A 16,898-nucleotide genomic window follows, 5' to 3' on the forward strand; every position below is an offset into this window, starting at 1 on the left:
AGAAATAACAACCAGTTCATTTCAACAGTTTCAACTAATTTGTAAAAAATAAACATAAATGACATCAGACGCACTTAATCACTTTATTTGAAGTCATTGATAGATACAATTTGCGGAAATTTCCTCTTACATTTCAAAATGCTTGTATATTTGTCCCACTCTACGTGATAAAGTCAAATGAAACTATTTAAACATTGATAAGGTTATTATTTTGAACTTTTAAAAAATAGAATACAAGCCTAACATAGAGTCTCCACTTTGGGAAATATTGTCTTACTTACACTAGGGAGAAGAGTTTTATTTCCTTGTTACTTAAAAGGATGGTTATAGGTTTATCGAAAACTTCTTTTACTTCATAATAGTGGGAATAAAATCCGTATATATATTCTATTATTTTCAAATTTTATTTATTAAACTATATTAAATATGTTGTTATACTTAAAAGATCCTTTTTTTTTTTGCATTCGAGGATTGATTTCTGAAATAACTATGCAACTAAAATTAATTATTTGAAGTGTGACTTTCTTCTTAATTTCAATTTTTTTTCAACAAAATAAATGACTTACTAAGATTTTAACTATTAATTTAGTAACTGAGAAATTAACTCCTCTCAGAAGAATCATATGACAGCAACAGTGTCATTAACGAGGGGTTTAGGAAAATCACATTCCTATTAGAATATACCACCATCTCTAAATAATAACAAGCTTTGGTGTCAAACACAAGACTCGAAAGATATCAAATTTTTTTATATAAAAATAATGGCGTTCGCATCAATTCGTACATATTTCAAGTTATTTTATGAAGTATTAACAAATATATAAAATTGTCGGAAGTCTTTTATAAGGGACATTTTATCTGAAACAACAAAAGAAAGAGTATATATCACAAATCGAATTAGTCAAGATAAAAAATGAATATCACAAAAAAATAATTTAAAAGAAAGCTTAGTTTTGTTAATATACATAGCAAACGGCAAATAACAACATATTCAATATAATCTCACAAGTGAAGTTAGAAAATAGTGTATATACACTTTTACCTTTATCTTATTAAGGTAGAGTACATTAATTCCCACTTTGTGGAGAATCCATAAAAAAACGTATACCAACAACAATACCTGGTGAAAGTTCACTTAATAGGGTCTAAAGAAAGTAGAGTGTACACAAATCTTATCACTATCTCATGAATATAAAAAGGTAAAAAACTCATATCATATGAATTTTTCGTATGCAAACTTATTATGCATTTATTTGAATGGAAAAGAAGAAAAACATGCCGGTGGGAACTGTAGCATAGTCAAAAACAAGTGGACAGTCACTAATAATTGTTTAGGAGACAATTAGTATGAAATTTTCAATATTTCTGACAGGTCTCAAGATTCTAATTTCGAAAGTTAATTTCATCAGATCTATAGACGACACACCATGTGACAACTAAATTAGAAAACTAGATTTCAGATCCCAATCGAATCAACCTAACAAAATTACTTTAGAATAATAAACCAAAGGAATACAATAATTAAACCCCACATTTCTCTTATTTATTCTAGGCCATGATTCATCCGACCTTTATTTAGCGTGACGATAGTATAAACTAAACTTAAATAAAACAACAAGATTCATATAATGAGTTTCAACTTGATTGGCATATAAGGTAATTGTTTTGACGTTAGTACATCTACATTTACAAAGAGGTATAAGGTAAATGTTTTGACGTTAGTACATCTACATTTACAAAGAGGTCTAGTGTTGACACCTTTTTTCGTATTTACTATATGATACGATGCCTCTCAGGTATGTTATAAGTATGACTATACAAGAACATAGTAGAGTGTATACAGGGCCTACGCCTACACCCCTACCCAAGGAAGGTAGAGAGACTATTTCATAAGATCCTCAATTCAAGTGCAACAAAAATTTGACCATTTGTTTGACTATAGAAACTTCTCATTTAGAGTAAAATCGAAGTATAAAATTTGATTGTTTCAAAATGATTTCAACAAACGTAACAAGGAAATAGTGTCATACATATCAGAACGGAGATCATAGGGTAATAAAGTGCATGTTGTGCATACAAACCTGGAGACGCGTTGGCTAGCTTTGTGAAACAACTGAGAATCAGGAACTTCTGGAAAGTTTCGCGTGCTTATTTCACTCACCATACAGTTTAACAGTCTGAAATATGCATACGACTAGCTATAGTATACAAGATTACAAGGTATCTATCTCGAGGCAAAGTATTATAAAGCACTGGAAAATATGTTACGCTTATTTCATCATATTTGCATTCCTTTCAGTTTCCTGCGACTAACCAGCTCTATTAGCAGGTTATGGAAGCGATTAATAGATGGGGAGTACCGAGCACTGCAAAAATAACAATACTGCGAAAAAAGAAAGTGTAAATAAGGTGTCAGCAGCCTCGATTCTTTCTTGGTCATTAAGATGGGTGTTGGGAAGTGAACAGACATCCATAACAATACGAGAACGATAGTTGGTCAAAACTTGTGGAAACAAAGCTTCATTACTTGCCTTATCTGCCAAACCAGCCTTTTCTTAGCATACAAAAAGGTTCAACTAGCACCTGAAAGCTTCATCCCATCTATAGCCAACAGACCTGCAAGATCAATAGAGCAAAAAGTGGCAAAATTACTGGCCGTCCCCGTTAACATTTGAGCATTAGGGTAATATGTAGAAAGGACATGGTTATATGAATATATATCATGCCTTGACTTTCGATTTGCACACGATATAATTGAGCTGCAGTTCTATCTATTCAGAGCTGCTACTAAGTATTGGGGAAAATCCTTACGTAATTGCATCAATACCTTGAATAGAGAAATCACAACATTTTAGGCTACTTTTTGCACTAAAAGAATCTGAAATAACTTGGAAGTGGGAAGGGTCTCTCTGTACATATTCGTGCACACTAGCAGATATCATTCAGATGTGCATGAAATACAAGATGGTGCTGCATTTGCTCCAAAAATTGCACATAGGAAAAAACTGTACAAGACATCAAATCCACAAAGTATCACTATATAAAAAGAGAAATGCCGACAAACTAATCTGCATATTTTGTTAATATGCATCAAGAAGATCTGAAATACTATTCAAAATATACGGAAACAATCATAGTTAGGATAATAAGATCTTACAATTATAAGCAATACAAACAATTTTTTTAAATTCCAGATACAGCTTTAAAAAAGATTCTATTAAACAAGGCTTCAGTCAGTCATCTTTCAAGCATTCAGCATAAAGAGCGACGAGTTTCAAAAAGAAGCTGCATTGCCCAGGCCCAGATTATAATCCAGCCCACTGACGTCAACCTATCCTTCCACCAAGTCTTCCACTTAGATTACAAAAGGGCGCAAGAACTAAAAATATAGCTTATGTTTCCCCGGCCCCTCTCCACAGATGAGCTAGAACAAAAATTTTATGGGAAAAAAGGATGAGGAAAAAGAAAGCATTCGATTAGGGTAAGCAACGAAAAAAAATTATGTCCCTCTTTAAGCATTACTACCATTAACGTGAAGAACTGTGTTGTCAGCACAGTAAATTCCTTAATACAGCACCTTAATAATATCATGACAGATGAAATAGGATACTAGAGAATGTGTCGATATAAAGCTTCAAGCAGTTCAGAGAAAATATTGGATTAGCAAGAACTCAAATATGATAAGAAGACTCCAAATTATAATATTTTTCAGAGAAAGTCTATGTTAAGAAAAATGTTGGGTTGCTATGGATTGTTCATTCACAAAGGGACATAACTCATGTCTCGTACCATCTATATCAGCTATTATCACAGGGAGATAAGTTAGGTGATTAAAACTTGAAATAGTGCAAACACAGAAAACAAAATGAATTTATGCCTCAAACCCAAAATGGGACCAACCAAATAACATACATTATAACTGTCAACCCAGCAAACAATCCATAACATTGTATTACTCCAAAGAGATACATGAGGTAGTTGAAGGAGAGCAACCACATAAAATAAATAAGTTACTTTATGCTTAACTCACGATTGACCCTTACACTTATACATGGTAAAATTGACATCCACCATACACATGTAAGTTTAAGGGAGAAAATGGAAATGACATACAATAACTCTTTAAAGAAAATGATATGACAAACAACAACTATTACGTGTTAGTCCAAATAAGTTAAGGGGGAGAATGATATGTAAAACAAAAAAATGATAGTCAAAAATCATGTCATGCCTTAAAAATACGAATGGTCAAAATTATCACTTCCATATGGGAGTCCGGAATACATAAAGGTTAGCTCATATTGTAAGACCTCAAAAACCCTCAAACATTTTGAAGAGTACAACGATTTGCTTAAAAATTAGCAATGCTAGACGAGAAGTACTTCAGAGGTAGGTCTGAGCTAGGGCCAGTGACTGAGACAGGAGCTTCGGGTGGGCGAGGACCGATGACAGCTATGTTGCATCGATCTTTTATATTTTAGAGTGGAAGGAAAATTTATTTCTCTCTTTATCTTGAATACATCAGAGAACTTTATTTCTCTCCGACTTCCATTTCTGAACCTCAATGCAAAACATATCTTCTTGTGGTAATGCATACTTCTATATACCTGTGAGGCTGGGGATGAACTAAATAAAGGTCACAATAATTTTGGGTTCCATAGATACAAATTGATCCCTGGTAGTACACTAATTGTGTAATATGTTGAATGAATATTAACTAGTTTAGGTCCTAAGGATGACATAAAAATTCCTAGAATTTTATACTGATTTTGATAAAATTCAATAAATTCAGCTCAGCATTAAAGCATTTTCAATAGGAAAAAAACATACAAGTGAAATGAAACTTAGCTAACCTCATGCTACTCCAAAAGATTGAAGCCTGTCACAGTGAGGAGTTGGGTACTTCCTGTTCCATTGTCGCCTCTGGAGTTCTATATGACAGTAACGACCAAGCATATTTTTGTAATCCCTAATAACATGGTCTTCAATGTTATCTCGATCAGGACTACCAAGAGGATACTTCTGATCAAATTCATGTGATTTAACAAAATATTCTACTCCATGTTCTTCAGTCATCTTCCTAAACTGATATTGGTAGTTCTTCTGCAAAGAATACTCAGGCTCCGAGAAAGGAAGATAAGCAAGTAAAATGATGATTAAAAATGGCAATAACTGAAGGAGGAGAAGGAAGTTGGGCCCAGTGGAACCTAAATCCTCTCTCTGGGGAGCAGCATTTGTTCTTGTCCTGTAAACATGAGCTGTCCTAAACATATCGGAACGCCCAAAAAACGCTCTGAAAATCTCATCAGGATCAAAATCATCATCATAATAGCTGTGCCCAGTTCTCCTCCTGCGCCTGACATTATGCTGCTGATTATACTCGAAATCCTCAGCCAAACCTGTCTGGTCATACTGCCTCCTTGAATCATCATCACTCAAACACTTAAATGCCTTGGATACTTTCTTAAATGCCTCTTCAGAGCCTGGAGCTTTATTTTTGTCGGGATGAACTTTCAATGACAGTTTCCTGTATGACTTCCTAATCTCCTCAACTGAACAACCCTTCTCTAGACCAAGAATCGCGTAATAGTCCTTCTTAATCTTAATTTGCCTAATCAACTGCACATGTTCGTCAGTATAGTTCCTCTCCCCATCGGATACCTCATCAGACTTAACACGACTCATGTCATTTTTCATATTTTCAACATTTCTAACCTCACTTGAGGACTCAGGAGTCGGTGACTCCAGATTTTCACATGCAGCCAAAAGATCTTCCACAGATAGATCATTGTTAAGGCGCCGTGCAATTCTGATAAACTTGAGTGCTTTCTGCTTATTGCCAGATGCAATTGCCTCCTTGGCAATACCAATGCACCTTAAAGCCTCATCCTTGTTACCTTCCATTCTAGCGTTCAATGCAACAACTTCAACTCAACTTGACAAGAAACTTTAAAACAGAAAATCACAACTCTGAAACAAAAACGCGATCTTCTAGAGGTCACAATACTCAGAGAGATACAAGCGCTTGCAATTTCAATTCACCTGATAACCAAGAAGTACCAAACAAATTACTGAAAATAATCACACAAAAACATGCATGAGCACTTTAGAATATTGGTCAATATCAGATCAGTCAAGACGAGAATAAAAAACGCAATCTACTAAAGATTGTGATAAACATACAAAAGCTGTGATTTAAAATTGATTTGACTACCAAAATACATAGGAGATTGCTCAAATTAGCACACACACATGTAATGAAGCATAATAGTGTTGATCAATATCACAAAATCTGAAAATAGGACAAATGATGAAACAAAAAACGAGATGTGGAATATTATGGCTTGAATTGTTTATAATTGTATTACTAATAAACTAAATCCACTCAAAAATACACATACTACAAGGATCACAATACACACGGAAAAATAGTGCCTGCAATTCAATTCGCCTTATCACAAAAAATATCCAGTCAACACTCAAAGTCACCCAAAACTCTAATGAAGCAATAATTCGACAAGATATCAATTATTAAGTCTTAAATCATCGACTAGAACCACAATACACAGGGAACCAACGATTGCAATTCAATTTTTCTATATCATAATACCTAAGAAAATTGCAAAATTAACAGACAAAAACGTGTAATGAATCAGAATATCGATGAGATACGAAATTGGGACACCGTTTATTTAAGATTGTATAACAAATAAAGATGTATCCAACCAAAAATACACATCTTACTAGGATCAAGAAATATAGGGAGAAGGAACTATTGCAAATTCAACTCACCTAATCACCAAAATACCAAACAAGTTACTTAATATTAACACACAAACAGGAAATGAAAATTAGGATTCATTGGTTGAGAAATAAATGAACATCTGATAAAAGATACAAATTCCACTACAGATTATGATACACATAGAAGCCGTGACTGCAGCTCAACTCACCTCACTGCCAAAATACCCAAAAAAACACTCAAAATTATTACAGGAACACATTGAACCGTTATTATGTATTACACACGAACTAAATTCATTGAGAAAGAGAAATTTTTATAGGGATCAGTATCACAATACACAGAGAAGTAGAGACCAGTTCACTTCCCCTAATTACCAAAATACCAACCAATTTCTTCAAATCACACAAACATGTAATGTAGCAAAAACTGATGAGATACTGAGAAATAGGGATTGAACTGCCAGTAGTTGTATGACAAATTAATTTAATATACTGAAAAATACTTGTTCTACTAGGGAGCATGATACAAACAGGAGTGTGATCGCATATTCAATTTTCCTCAAGTACAAAAGTACCCAACCAATTGCTCAACTTCACATATAAACATGTAATGAAGAAAAAAATTGATGAAATATTGAAAACTAGTGCTTGAACTGCCAATAACTGTATTATAAATGAAGTAAATTTACTGGAAAATACTTGTTCTACTAGGGATCACAATACACACAGGAGAGTAATCGCATTTCATTTTCCTTAATTAGGAGAATATGCAACCAATTGCTCAAACTTCACATATAAACATGAAATGAAGCAAAAATCAATGAAAATTTTTTTTCAAAGAAAAGGTTTGAACTGTCAATAACTGTATTACACTGGAGATCACGTTACAACTTAATTTCCTAATTAGGAAAGCATCCAACCAAATGCTCTACTGAAAAATATTTGTTCTGCTAGGAATCAGATACACAATGGAGCAGGATCTCAATACAACATTCCTAATCACGAAAATACTCAACCAATTGCTCAACTTCACATATAAACATGTAATGAAGCAAAAATCAATGAAATATGTAACTAAAAAAAGGCTTATAAGTGTCAATAACTGTATTTACACTAGAGATCACGATACGCACACGAAGGAGCCTCGATCGCAATTAGATTTCTTAATTAGGGTAACATCCAACCAATTGCTCAAATTCATATATATATAAACACATAATCAAGCAAAAAAAACATAATTCATAAAATATTGAAAATTAGAGCTTGAGTTTCATGAAATTGAATTGCAAACGAATCTCATCTGAAAATTCCACACAAACATAATCTGAAAAAACTGTAATAGCTGCTCGGAAACTACTCACCTGCTACCGGAAGTAAAATCGAAAGAGCCGACCGACCGACCGGACGGTGAGCAGAGAAAGAGGAGATTTTGAGAGTCGCAAAAAATGAGAGACGTGAGCAGATTTGCGGTCTTTATAGTCGGACCAATTCACACGCGCCACATCAGTGAAAGAGTCATATTTGACGACGATATTGATTTTTTTTAATATATGAAAATATATAAATCATAAAGATATTTCATATTTGTATTCAAAGCACTTTTATTTTACTTATATAGTTATATTAATTTTCAAAAAGAAAAACTTCATTAAATTATAAAAATAATATGATTAATACTTATAGAGGTATAGAGATTATTTTTGTAAAATCATATGTTCAAGATTTACAATTCACAATTACTTTAAATACTTGAGGGGCATTTGGTTTTAATAATTAGGGGAATATGTCGGAATAAAATTTGTCAAAAATGAAACTATGATACAAAGATTATAATAACGATAAAATAATTTGACAAGAATGAAACTATACTTCAAAGATTATGATTTTGTTGAGTCAATGAATTAACGATTTTTCAGAAATAATTTCTTTACCTCCGTGACACGAGGTAGTCCACCTGGATATTACACTAAACATGTTGTTACAGCAACATACTCCACGTAGTACATAAAGTGGGTCTGAGGAATCTATACTCATACAATTCTAAAAGCTTCATGGAAGGAAAATTTTATAATAGAGGAAGAAAGTAAGAACGAAGAGTTGAGGATGTTGCAAAGAAATTTTTCATGCACTGAAAAGAAAACTTTGTTATTGTTAGAGACAACATATCAGCATAAAATTGTTCAATTTTTAATACTACACATATACTAAATTTACTCTCTTTTTTTCGTTGCTATTTTTTCTTCTTGATTACCAATTTTCAACATTTTTTTTTGATAATCCTCACTTGCAACTTCTAACTCTCTTATCTTCTCATGTTGAATTGTGTAATTTCCATAATTCGATTTTCAACTGTGAGCTTCCATTTTTGTAAGTTAGTTCTTAAATAGCATTAGCAAATGATCCTTTAAATTCAAATTTTAATTCTGAAATTGATTTCTAGATGAATGACTTTTCATATCATAACTTTTCAAATTCTTTCATTATGAGATCTATGATTGCGATTAAAAGCAATATAAATATACTCATTTGTCAAGAAAATGATGATTAAAGGGCTTAAGAACTAAATTATATCATTATGTAATTAAAATATTAATATTTGATCAAATTCAGTTTGGAACTTCCTACTTATAATGATAGGAATCAGTTTTCGTCATCAGAATCAAAGTTTTGCCTTCTCCTTAGAAACTCAATCACTTCAGGAGGCTTGTCTCCTCTGCTTAATGCTCCACCTGAATGAGACTTGAGCCTAGGTGCCTTCATTGCACTAAGTGGTGGAGTTGATGTTCCTCTATTGACTTCCCTGAGCACTGACCGAGCTGCGACAGCTGCCACTGCATCTGCCATGGCTGAAGCTATTTTTGGATTGCCCTCATCAGATTTCTTGTTCATGAAGCTTGAAGTTGTAGGATTACTTGGTGACCGATAAACATCTGGCCTTTGCATGGTTGCAACTGCCTCAGCAGCAGCTGACTTTGCCTTCATTGATTCGTATTTTTGCATGTCGTAAATGAGCTCTTTCTGGAGTTGCTTATCAGCAATCAACATGTCATCAATCTCATTCTTGTAATCCTTGAGGAGGTTCCTAAGGCATTCCATGAGAGAACCAGTGAGAGGACTGTTTTTGCTCTCTAGTAGGCGTTTTAACTCTATAAAAATCGGGATCGTATTCTGGATTAAGCTTTTCTTGACTGCTTGTGTTATTGCTCTTCCCTTTGCTGCTGAGGATGGTCCTCCATCTGCCCCTTCTTCTTCCACATCCGCTGATTCTGTGGTCGAACCACGGCTAGTGGAAATTCGGATCTCCTTACTAGAAAGAACTTGGAATGCGTCCTGATCATAGTACAATTCAATATGAGTGTCGAAACAAGTTGATTAACCAACAAAATTTCTCCAACCGGTGAAGGAATCCTCGTAATCCTCACACAAAAACATGAGATGTAAGCTCACTGCTTGTAGGTGAGATGCACTATTATCCTTTTTTCACTTCACCTTGAGCTATATGTAAGTTGGTTTAAGCATTTTAAGCAATCTTATGTTCTAAAACAACAGAAAAATGCTTTTAGGAAATAGGAACTACTCTTCAGCAATAAATACTGATAGTGACCCCTATTGAACTTTATAAGAAGTCCTTGTTGTTATCCCCTTTTTGGGAGCTGAGGTGATTCGTTAGGAATTCGTACCTGCAGAACAGACTGTCCAGTTGTATCCTCGATATTAAGCAAACCATCAGATGCAGCAGCAAGGATCTCTGCACATATTTTGGCAAATGTGGCTAGTAGGTGTTCTGGAGCCATTTGTTTTAGCAATGTCACATATATGTGCATTCTTGAAGACCTTGACTTCTCATCATTTCCTCTGCACAATAGCTAAAGTTAGAAGAGTTTCTTGTTACTCACCAGATAATGACAATAGACAATAACATTATTACCGTATAGAAAAAATTCGGGTCTCATTTCGTGAATTATGAGGATTACTGGATCCAGTATGAGCATCGCAGTCATTCAGCACGAACATGGCTTCTACAAAACTGTTATAGGCCAAAAGTGGTGCTTTGGCTGCAGAGAAATTGCAAAAAAGGAATAATAAGTTTCGCATGCAAAATATACTTTCAATAGCTAAGTTTATGGAGATACAACCTTTTAATATATTTCCAAATAGAAAATCAGCCAATTGTCTAATCGTCTCTGATTCATCAACAAGAGATAACAGGAACCGAAGGAAAAGCACTCCTCTCCACTTGACGTAGTCTCTCTGAGTACAAGAAACGACAGATAACAGTTAACCTAAGCACAAGAGATTGCCTAAAAATTTATAAACAGAATGACTTCCGGAGTGTACCTGCAATAGTCTGGATAGTAGTATAAATGTCTGCCTTCTAACAAGTTCACATGGATCACGTAGGCACTTGGTGATTTTTGATAGGTAACTTTTTTATCAAGAATTGCACATAAAAGTTATGTCAGGGAAAACGATCTGTGCAAGCTGCTATAGACATGCTTATGAATACAAATGTACTCACCAGTCGACTAGGGCAGTATACCGTACACAAAAATCTGCCATCACTACAACTATGTTGTTGCGGAGGGAAGCACAATCAGCCTTCTCGAGCTCCTGGGAAACATAATGAAAGAGAATATTGTCAACAGCACAAATTATTTTGTCGAGTTTCTTTTTTGGGCTGAGCAGAATCTTAATCCATAGGAACAAGCCATACCTGGACAAACAGAGGAATGTAGCGCTTTGCAAGTTTCCCATCAGTGAGGCAGACCTTGCCCATGGTTAACCAAGCTTGAATGTACAAGGAAGGAGCAGTCTTCTTTATGGAAATGGAAGCGACTGCTGGTTTTTTAGCTCTAGTGTTACTGGTACCGGAAGTGATAATTGTGTGTAAAATAGGAACAATGGTTGATAAATCAGCTGCAGGACAAATAGTAACTAGAGACCCAATAGTATGAACTGCAGTTATTGTTTCCGGTAACAATTTAGAGTGTGATGCCACTGTTCTTTTCCCCTTTCCAGTTGTACATCCAAGTGGTGTGACAAAGATAGTTCCATTTTCTTCCATATTCTTTGACATGTATGCATCTAGCAATCTGGATGCTTTGGATATTAGCTGATTTACCCATTTTGCGACAAGGGATTCACCCTCTTGAGGGTTCAGAGCCTTCCGCTTGCACAAAGTTTTGAGTGCTTTCACATGAGCATTAACCTGCCACAGCCAAGCCATTAACAGATGAAAGCAATACTGATGCAAGGTAATACTATAAAATTCCGAAGGTATAATCAGAGGCACAATCTTATTAATGCCAAACCAACTACCTTTGCATTTGTAATTTTATTGTTCTCTATCCATCAAAACAACAAATTTGTGTTCTTAAACTACAACAATTATTGTTGGAAATTTAATATATATATGCTTGCAGTAGGCTTACATATTATAAAAGCTCAATCTTACTCCTTTAGAGTTTCAGAATGTAATAAATAACACATCTTAATTTTGCAAAGTTGCTACACTGAGACATAGAACTAATTTATATGCACCTCATTATCCTATGTAAATCAAAAGTTTCCAGGCATCTTCCCTTAAATTAGTCAATTGAAAGTTTTCATTATGAGAAACCATAAGCCTAATCAATTATTAGAGCATAGACATATGTAAGATACCATAATAACTGGTGGATTCCGAAATACTGAATAATAAATCCATTGCTAGAGGTTAGGCATTTTGAAGTTGTTCAGGAAAGCAGAAACAAAAACGTATTCTAACACTTTCATATCAATGCTTCCTTTCAAGAAATTTGAAATCAAACCGCAGGCAATCAGTTAAGTGAAGCACCTAGATCATACAGAGATTTGTCGAACTTGTTTGAAGTCGGCTGAAGCAACTCACATACAAATTACATATAATCTCTACAAATGTAAGAAGGGAAGGACACAAGAAAGTACAATGTGAAATGTTACTGATGGCAGATACCTCTGTTGAATGCATGTTGAACTCCTCTAAACGTTGAAGAAGGTTATGAGCTAGATCTGCCGCAGGTTCAGGTGGCAGATCCATAGAAACATTAGAGATTGTTTGCAAAAGATGCACACGATCTGCAGCCCATGAAAAAGTGCTTGATGTTGTATTTAGCCCTTCCTCTGGACAACCTGGATCCCATGAGCTATCAGGATCTCCAGTGGCTTTATACTTGTCAAGGAGCTGCCAATGATGATGGAGGAATTCCCAATCCGTAGCTCGGGAAAGGAATGCGGACACCTCTGAGAGTAGAAACCAAGTACCTGGAGGAGCTGTCCACTTATCTATTGGCATGGAATTGCTTAACCACAGAGATTCGGACGACTTTATGATATTTTGAAGTGTAGTGACAATCTTAGGCTTGAGTTTTTTCTTCTTTCCTAAATTTGTGCAGATCTTCTTCACCCAGGGTGTCACCTCTCCATCACATATCTCTCTCAATATACCTAAAACTCCTTGAGGATATAACAATTCCATTTTCATCTCCAAGGCTGCTGCCTTGCCATTTGAACTACCCTCAGATGCATGATTCAGGAGATTGCTGGATCCAGATCTAGAAATACGGTCGAGAACCAACTCTAGGAACAGATTCTCACACTCTTCCTGTATGCTAGATTCATTATCAGTTATGAGACGAGGAATGGAATGTAGCCACTCCTTAACTACACTACCTTCTGTGAATATCCTAAATGCCTGTAAAGCAAATATAGACATCAAATGAGATCAAACTAGGTAATAAATGCTATACCACAAAATGAATGGAGAGGAAAGTGAATACTCTGATAAATACAGAAGAATGTGTATTAGTTTGACATTTGAAAGCTAGAATTAAAGGATAGACAGAAGGCACAGAGTGGATAACATTGGTGCAAGTGCACCCATTTTCCTAAAAAATGGTCGAAAGGTGACAGAAACCTAGAAAGACAAAAGGAGAAAGACGCGGGCTTGAATCATGTGGTTCCCAAGTCAAGTAAGCATAATTTGTGTGTGGAAAAGGTAAAAGTGAACAAATGATTGGAGAGACTGGCAAAAAAGATACCACAAGTATGCTACAAGTAGCTGAAAATAAGACTATGGTATTCTTTCCTCAAATAAGGGGAGAAAAGTTCATATAACTAAGCAGTTTGCGCCATGACCGTGTAGAGATAATGGTAGTGTAATGCATTTTTTTGGATCAATGGCATCTTTACTGCCAATTAAAGAAGATCAGAAGTTAGAACTACGTATGTGTGGGATAGTGTGAGCAGAATTTATCACAAGCTCCATAATAATGCATCCCCAATCTGTTTTTTATATTGTACATGATAACCTTAAAACATCTAACCGATGATCCAGGAAACCAAATGGAGGTCCACTTTAACTGTTATCAACATCAATACCAATCAAACAATTAAGCCTGAAACCGGAACCAATTGTTCTTAATAATACTGATTTCTTTTAACATGTCTAACTTGCTACAAACCATTCCGCCTCACAAAATTAGAGCAGTTACAACTTCTCTAAGCAGCAGATGCTAGACTTTGAATCAAATCTTTTCATTATAGAAACTTTGCCTTCCATCTATTCAGCTAAAAGCAACAACATACCAAGTGTAATCTCACAAGTGGCGTAAGGTGGAGTGTACAAAGACCTTACCCCTACCTTGGGAGGTAGAGAGGTTGCTTCTACTAGACACTCGGCTAAACTGAAATAAACCAGTATAATAACAATATAAATTGCACAAGAATCACTTCACCTCTGAAAGAGCTGAAATTGCTGCTTTCCTTATGCTAACAAGTGGATCAGAACATGCCATGCCCAATGTCTTGAGAAAATCTTCATCTGGAGCACTGTCTGAAAGAGATGCCAGCTTGGATATTACAAGAAGAGCAGCCTTCCTGACTGCAGCCTTCTCGTCCATACATCGTTTCTTCAGAATGCTATTCATTACACTTCCAGGCTTATCAGAAACGTCATTTCCAACTGAACCAAACCCCATAAACTTCTTCAGCACTGATTTGCTTTTATCATTCCCAGAGAAAAAACCCACCAATTGAGCCAAATTTGTCAAAGCCCGAGCCCTTATTCCAGCAGTTGCATCAGAACAGCGCTGAATCAGCAACTCCAAACAACTCAAGCCCCAAGAACTTTCAGCCTCAACATTTGAATGCCACCCAAATGGATCCTTTAGCGACATCATCAATGCTGGAATAAGGTCCACAGCTAATAGTCGCAGATGTGCTTTCCCTTGGCTAATCTTCACCACATAACTAGCAAACTCATTTTGATCTTCAAAGTCCATACGCTTGACAATTTCCACAATGGCTTCAACAGCTGCAGCCCTTGGCTCAGCCTTTTCAGGAGCCTTTTGCACTATGTACTTTGGAAAATTCAAAACTGTTTTCTTTATATCATTCGATTCTTTCGCCAATCTCATCATTCTGTTCACCACAAATTCCAAACTAAAAGTCCTTGCTGGTGATTTAACCAATAGAATTAAAGGCGTCAATGACTTCAATACCTCAACAGCTGAAATCCCTTGATCTCCATGTTCACTCTTCAGTACTTCACTCAAAATCTGATTACCCAGCTCACAAAATCCCCCATAAATCCCAGAATTCCCACATAAATCAACTGCTTTAACTGCAATTTCAGCTATAGTTTGTACCAAACTCTTCAAACAATCTGGAAACCTACCCAAATGGACTAAACTCAGTACCATTTCCAACCTATCAAGCATAATGAACAAAACCCTAACATCAAATTCACTCTCATTTTCACCATCCGGAACATTTCTCCCTCCTTTCCGAGCCCTCCCCCTCTTCCTCTTCCCCTGATTACTTGACCCCGACCCATCTGGGGAAACCGTAGAGGGTGCCTTAAAACCCTGACGAATTGAACGAAGAAGAGACAAAAACGCCATCGGAGTAAAAAGCGTAAATACAGGAGAATTAGGTGTCAAAAGTAGAGACAAGTAAACCTTCGAAGCCAAAAGCGAAACACTCAAAGGTGAAGAATCCATCGTTGAAGCAATTGAATTGACTAACAAAGTGGGTGAGAGATTCCTTGAAGATAATCCATCGTAAAAGTCTTCAATATCTATAGGGTCGTGGGCTTTGAGTGTGTGATCCAAAAGGGTTTGTAGATCCTTTAAAGTTGATTCTGACATGGATGTTTGAGTTTTGAGGTCGTTTACTATTCTCTCTATAGCGCCTTCCATTGAAAACCTAGAGAATTTGGAAGCCATTGTTGAGGCTCTACAAAGCTCAAGTTTTTTTTGGGTAAAATGTGTTGAGCTTACCTTCTTTGAAATTTTGGTTCCTCCCGCTCCATTGAATATTGAAGCAAAAGGTACAAAATGGTCCACTAAGTTTGGATTTTCACTCATAATAGTCCTTCGGGCCGACTCAAGTGGCTATAATTGAAAGTCCTCATAGCAAGTGCTAGTTATATTTATCTTATCGAGATAAGAAAAAAAGTGTAAAATGAAAGAAAGAATGTTGTTTTTATCTTCTCCCCCTCTTGACATGAAGAAATGCCTGATAATATCGTTCTAGCTGATATGTCTCTTTGAATCTGATATAGAGAAAATCGATCAGAGAAAGCATTCTTGTGCTACACAATGTTGATTCGGCAATTTGCAGCTTTGCGTAGTTTACTTTCGTCAAACAAAGAAAGTTGTCGTTATCTTCTCTTCCTCCTGACATTATGAAATGTTTGATAATTCTTCGGGGGCTTATCTGTCTTTTCAGTTCCAATGTGGAGAACATCGATGAAAGAAAACACATTTATAGATTGTTGAATATAGTTACTCACCTCACAACCTAATTTCCTTTGTGGGGTGTATACCGATGTTTGGTGTTGATTCGATAGTTTGTGTAATTTGCTACCGCAAATACTAAATTTCATTTAGCATGTTCCTTTTTATTTTTTATTGTGTGTGCGCTTTGATAGGGGAAACAAAATGAAAGAGGAGAAGCAAAAACATCAAGTTGTGAATGGTGATGATCCACGATAAGAGAAAACTGAACGTCAAGTTCAGAGAAGCTCTGAAAAGCGACATGGAAGAGGAGAAAGAGGAGAATAGAATGGAACCCCCTATTTTCTAGGGCTATTTTATAGACGCATGTCGATTTCCTTTATGGGCTGGGCTAGA

General features: G+C 35.6%; 2 protein-coding genes across 6 annotated transcripts; both read right to left on the minus strand.

The window, feature by feature from the left end:
* Positions 1-1,970: 1,970 nt before the first annotated feature.
* Positions 1,971-8,256, minus strand: LOC107007596 (chaperone protein dnaJ 49). 5 transcript variants are annotated; one of them, XR_003575749.1, is made up of 4 exons: positions 8,106-8,256; positions 4,854-6,042; positions 2,532-2,616; positions 1,971-2,383 (listed from the first exon to the last, which is right to left on the minus strand). XR_003575749.1 is itself a non-coding variant. In XM_015206280.2 (3 exons), the coding sequence occupies exon 2, from the start codon at positions 5,902-5,904 to the stop codon at positions 4,855-4,857; it is 1,050 nt and encodes a 349-aa protein (XP_015061766.1). In that variant the 5' UTR covers positions 5,905-6,042; positions 8,106-8,256; the 3' UTR covers positions 1,971-2,616; position 4,854. The 5 variants fall into 5 exon arrangements, 2 of the variants coding, with proteins under 2 accessions (XP_015061766.1, XP_015061768.1); XR_003575748.1 differs by adding an exon at positions 2,727-2,827 and having other exon boundaries at positions 1,971-2,616; XR_003575747.1 differs by adding an exon at positions 2,828-3,005 and having other exon boundaries at positions 1,971-2,616.
* Positions 8,257-9,282: 1,026 nt separating this feature from the next.
* LOC107007319 (condensin-2 complex subunit D3) lies at positions 9,283-16,869 on the minus strand. The gene is made up of 9 exons (XM_015205893.2): positions 14,499-16,869; positions 12,719-13,456; positions 11,459-11,953; positions 11,264-11,355; positions 11,083-11,170; positions 10,881-10,995; positions 10,673-10,799; positions 10,425-10,599; positions 9,283-10,074 (listed from the first exon to the last, which is right to left on the minus strand). The coding sequence occupies exons 1-9, from the start codon at positions 16,128-16,130 to the stop codon at positions 9,385-9,387; spliced, it is 4,152 nt and encodes a 1,383-aa protein (XP_015061379.1). The 5' UTR covers positions 16,131-16,869; the 3' UTR covers positions 9,283-9,384.
* Positions 16,870-16,898: the final 29 nt, after the last annotated feature.

Source organism: Solanum pennellii, chromosome 12 (assembly GCF_001406875.1).
Source record: "Solanum pennellii chromosome 12, SPENNV200".
NCBI lineage: Eukaryota > Viridiplantae > Streptophyta > Magnoliopsida > Solanales > Solanaceae > Solanum > Solanum pennellii.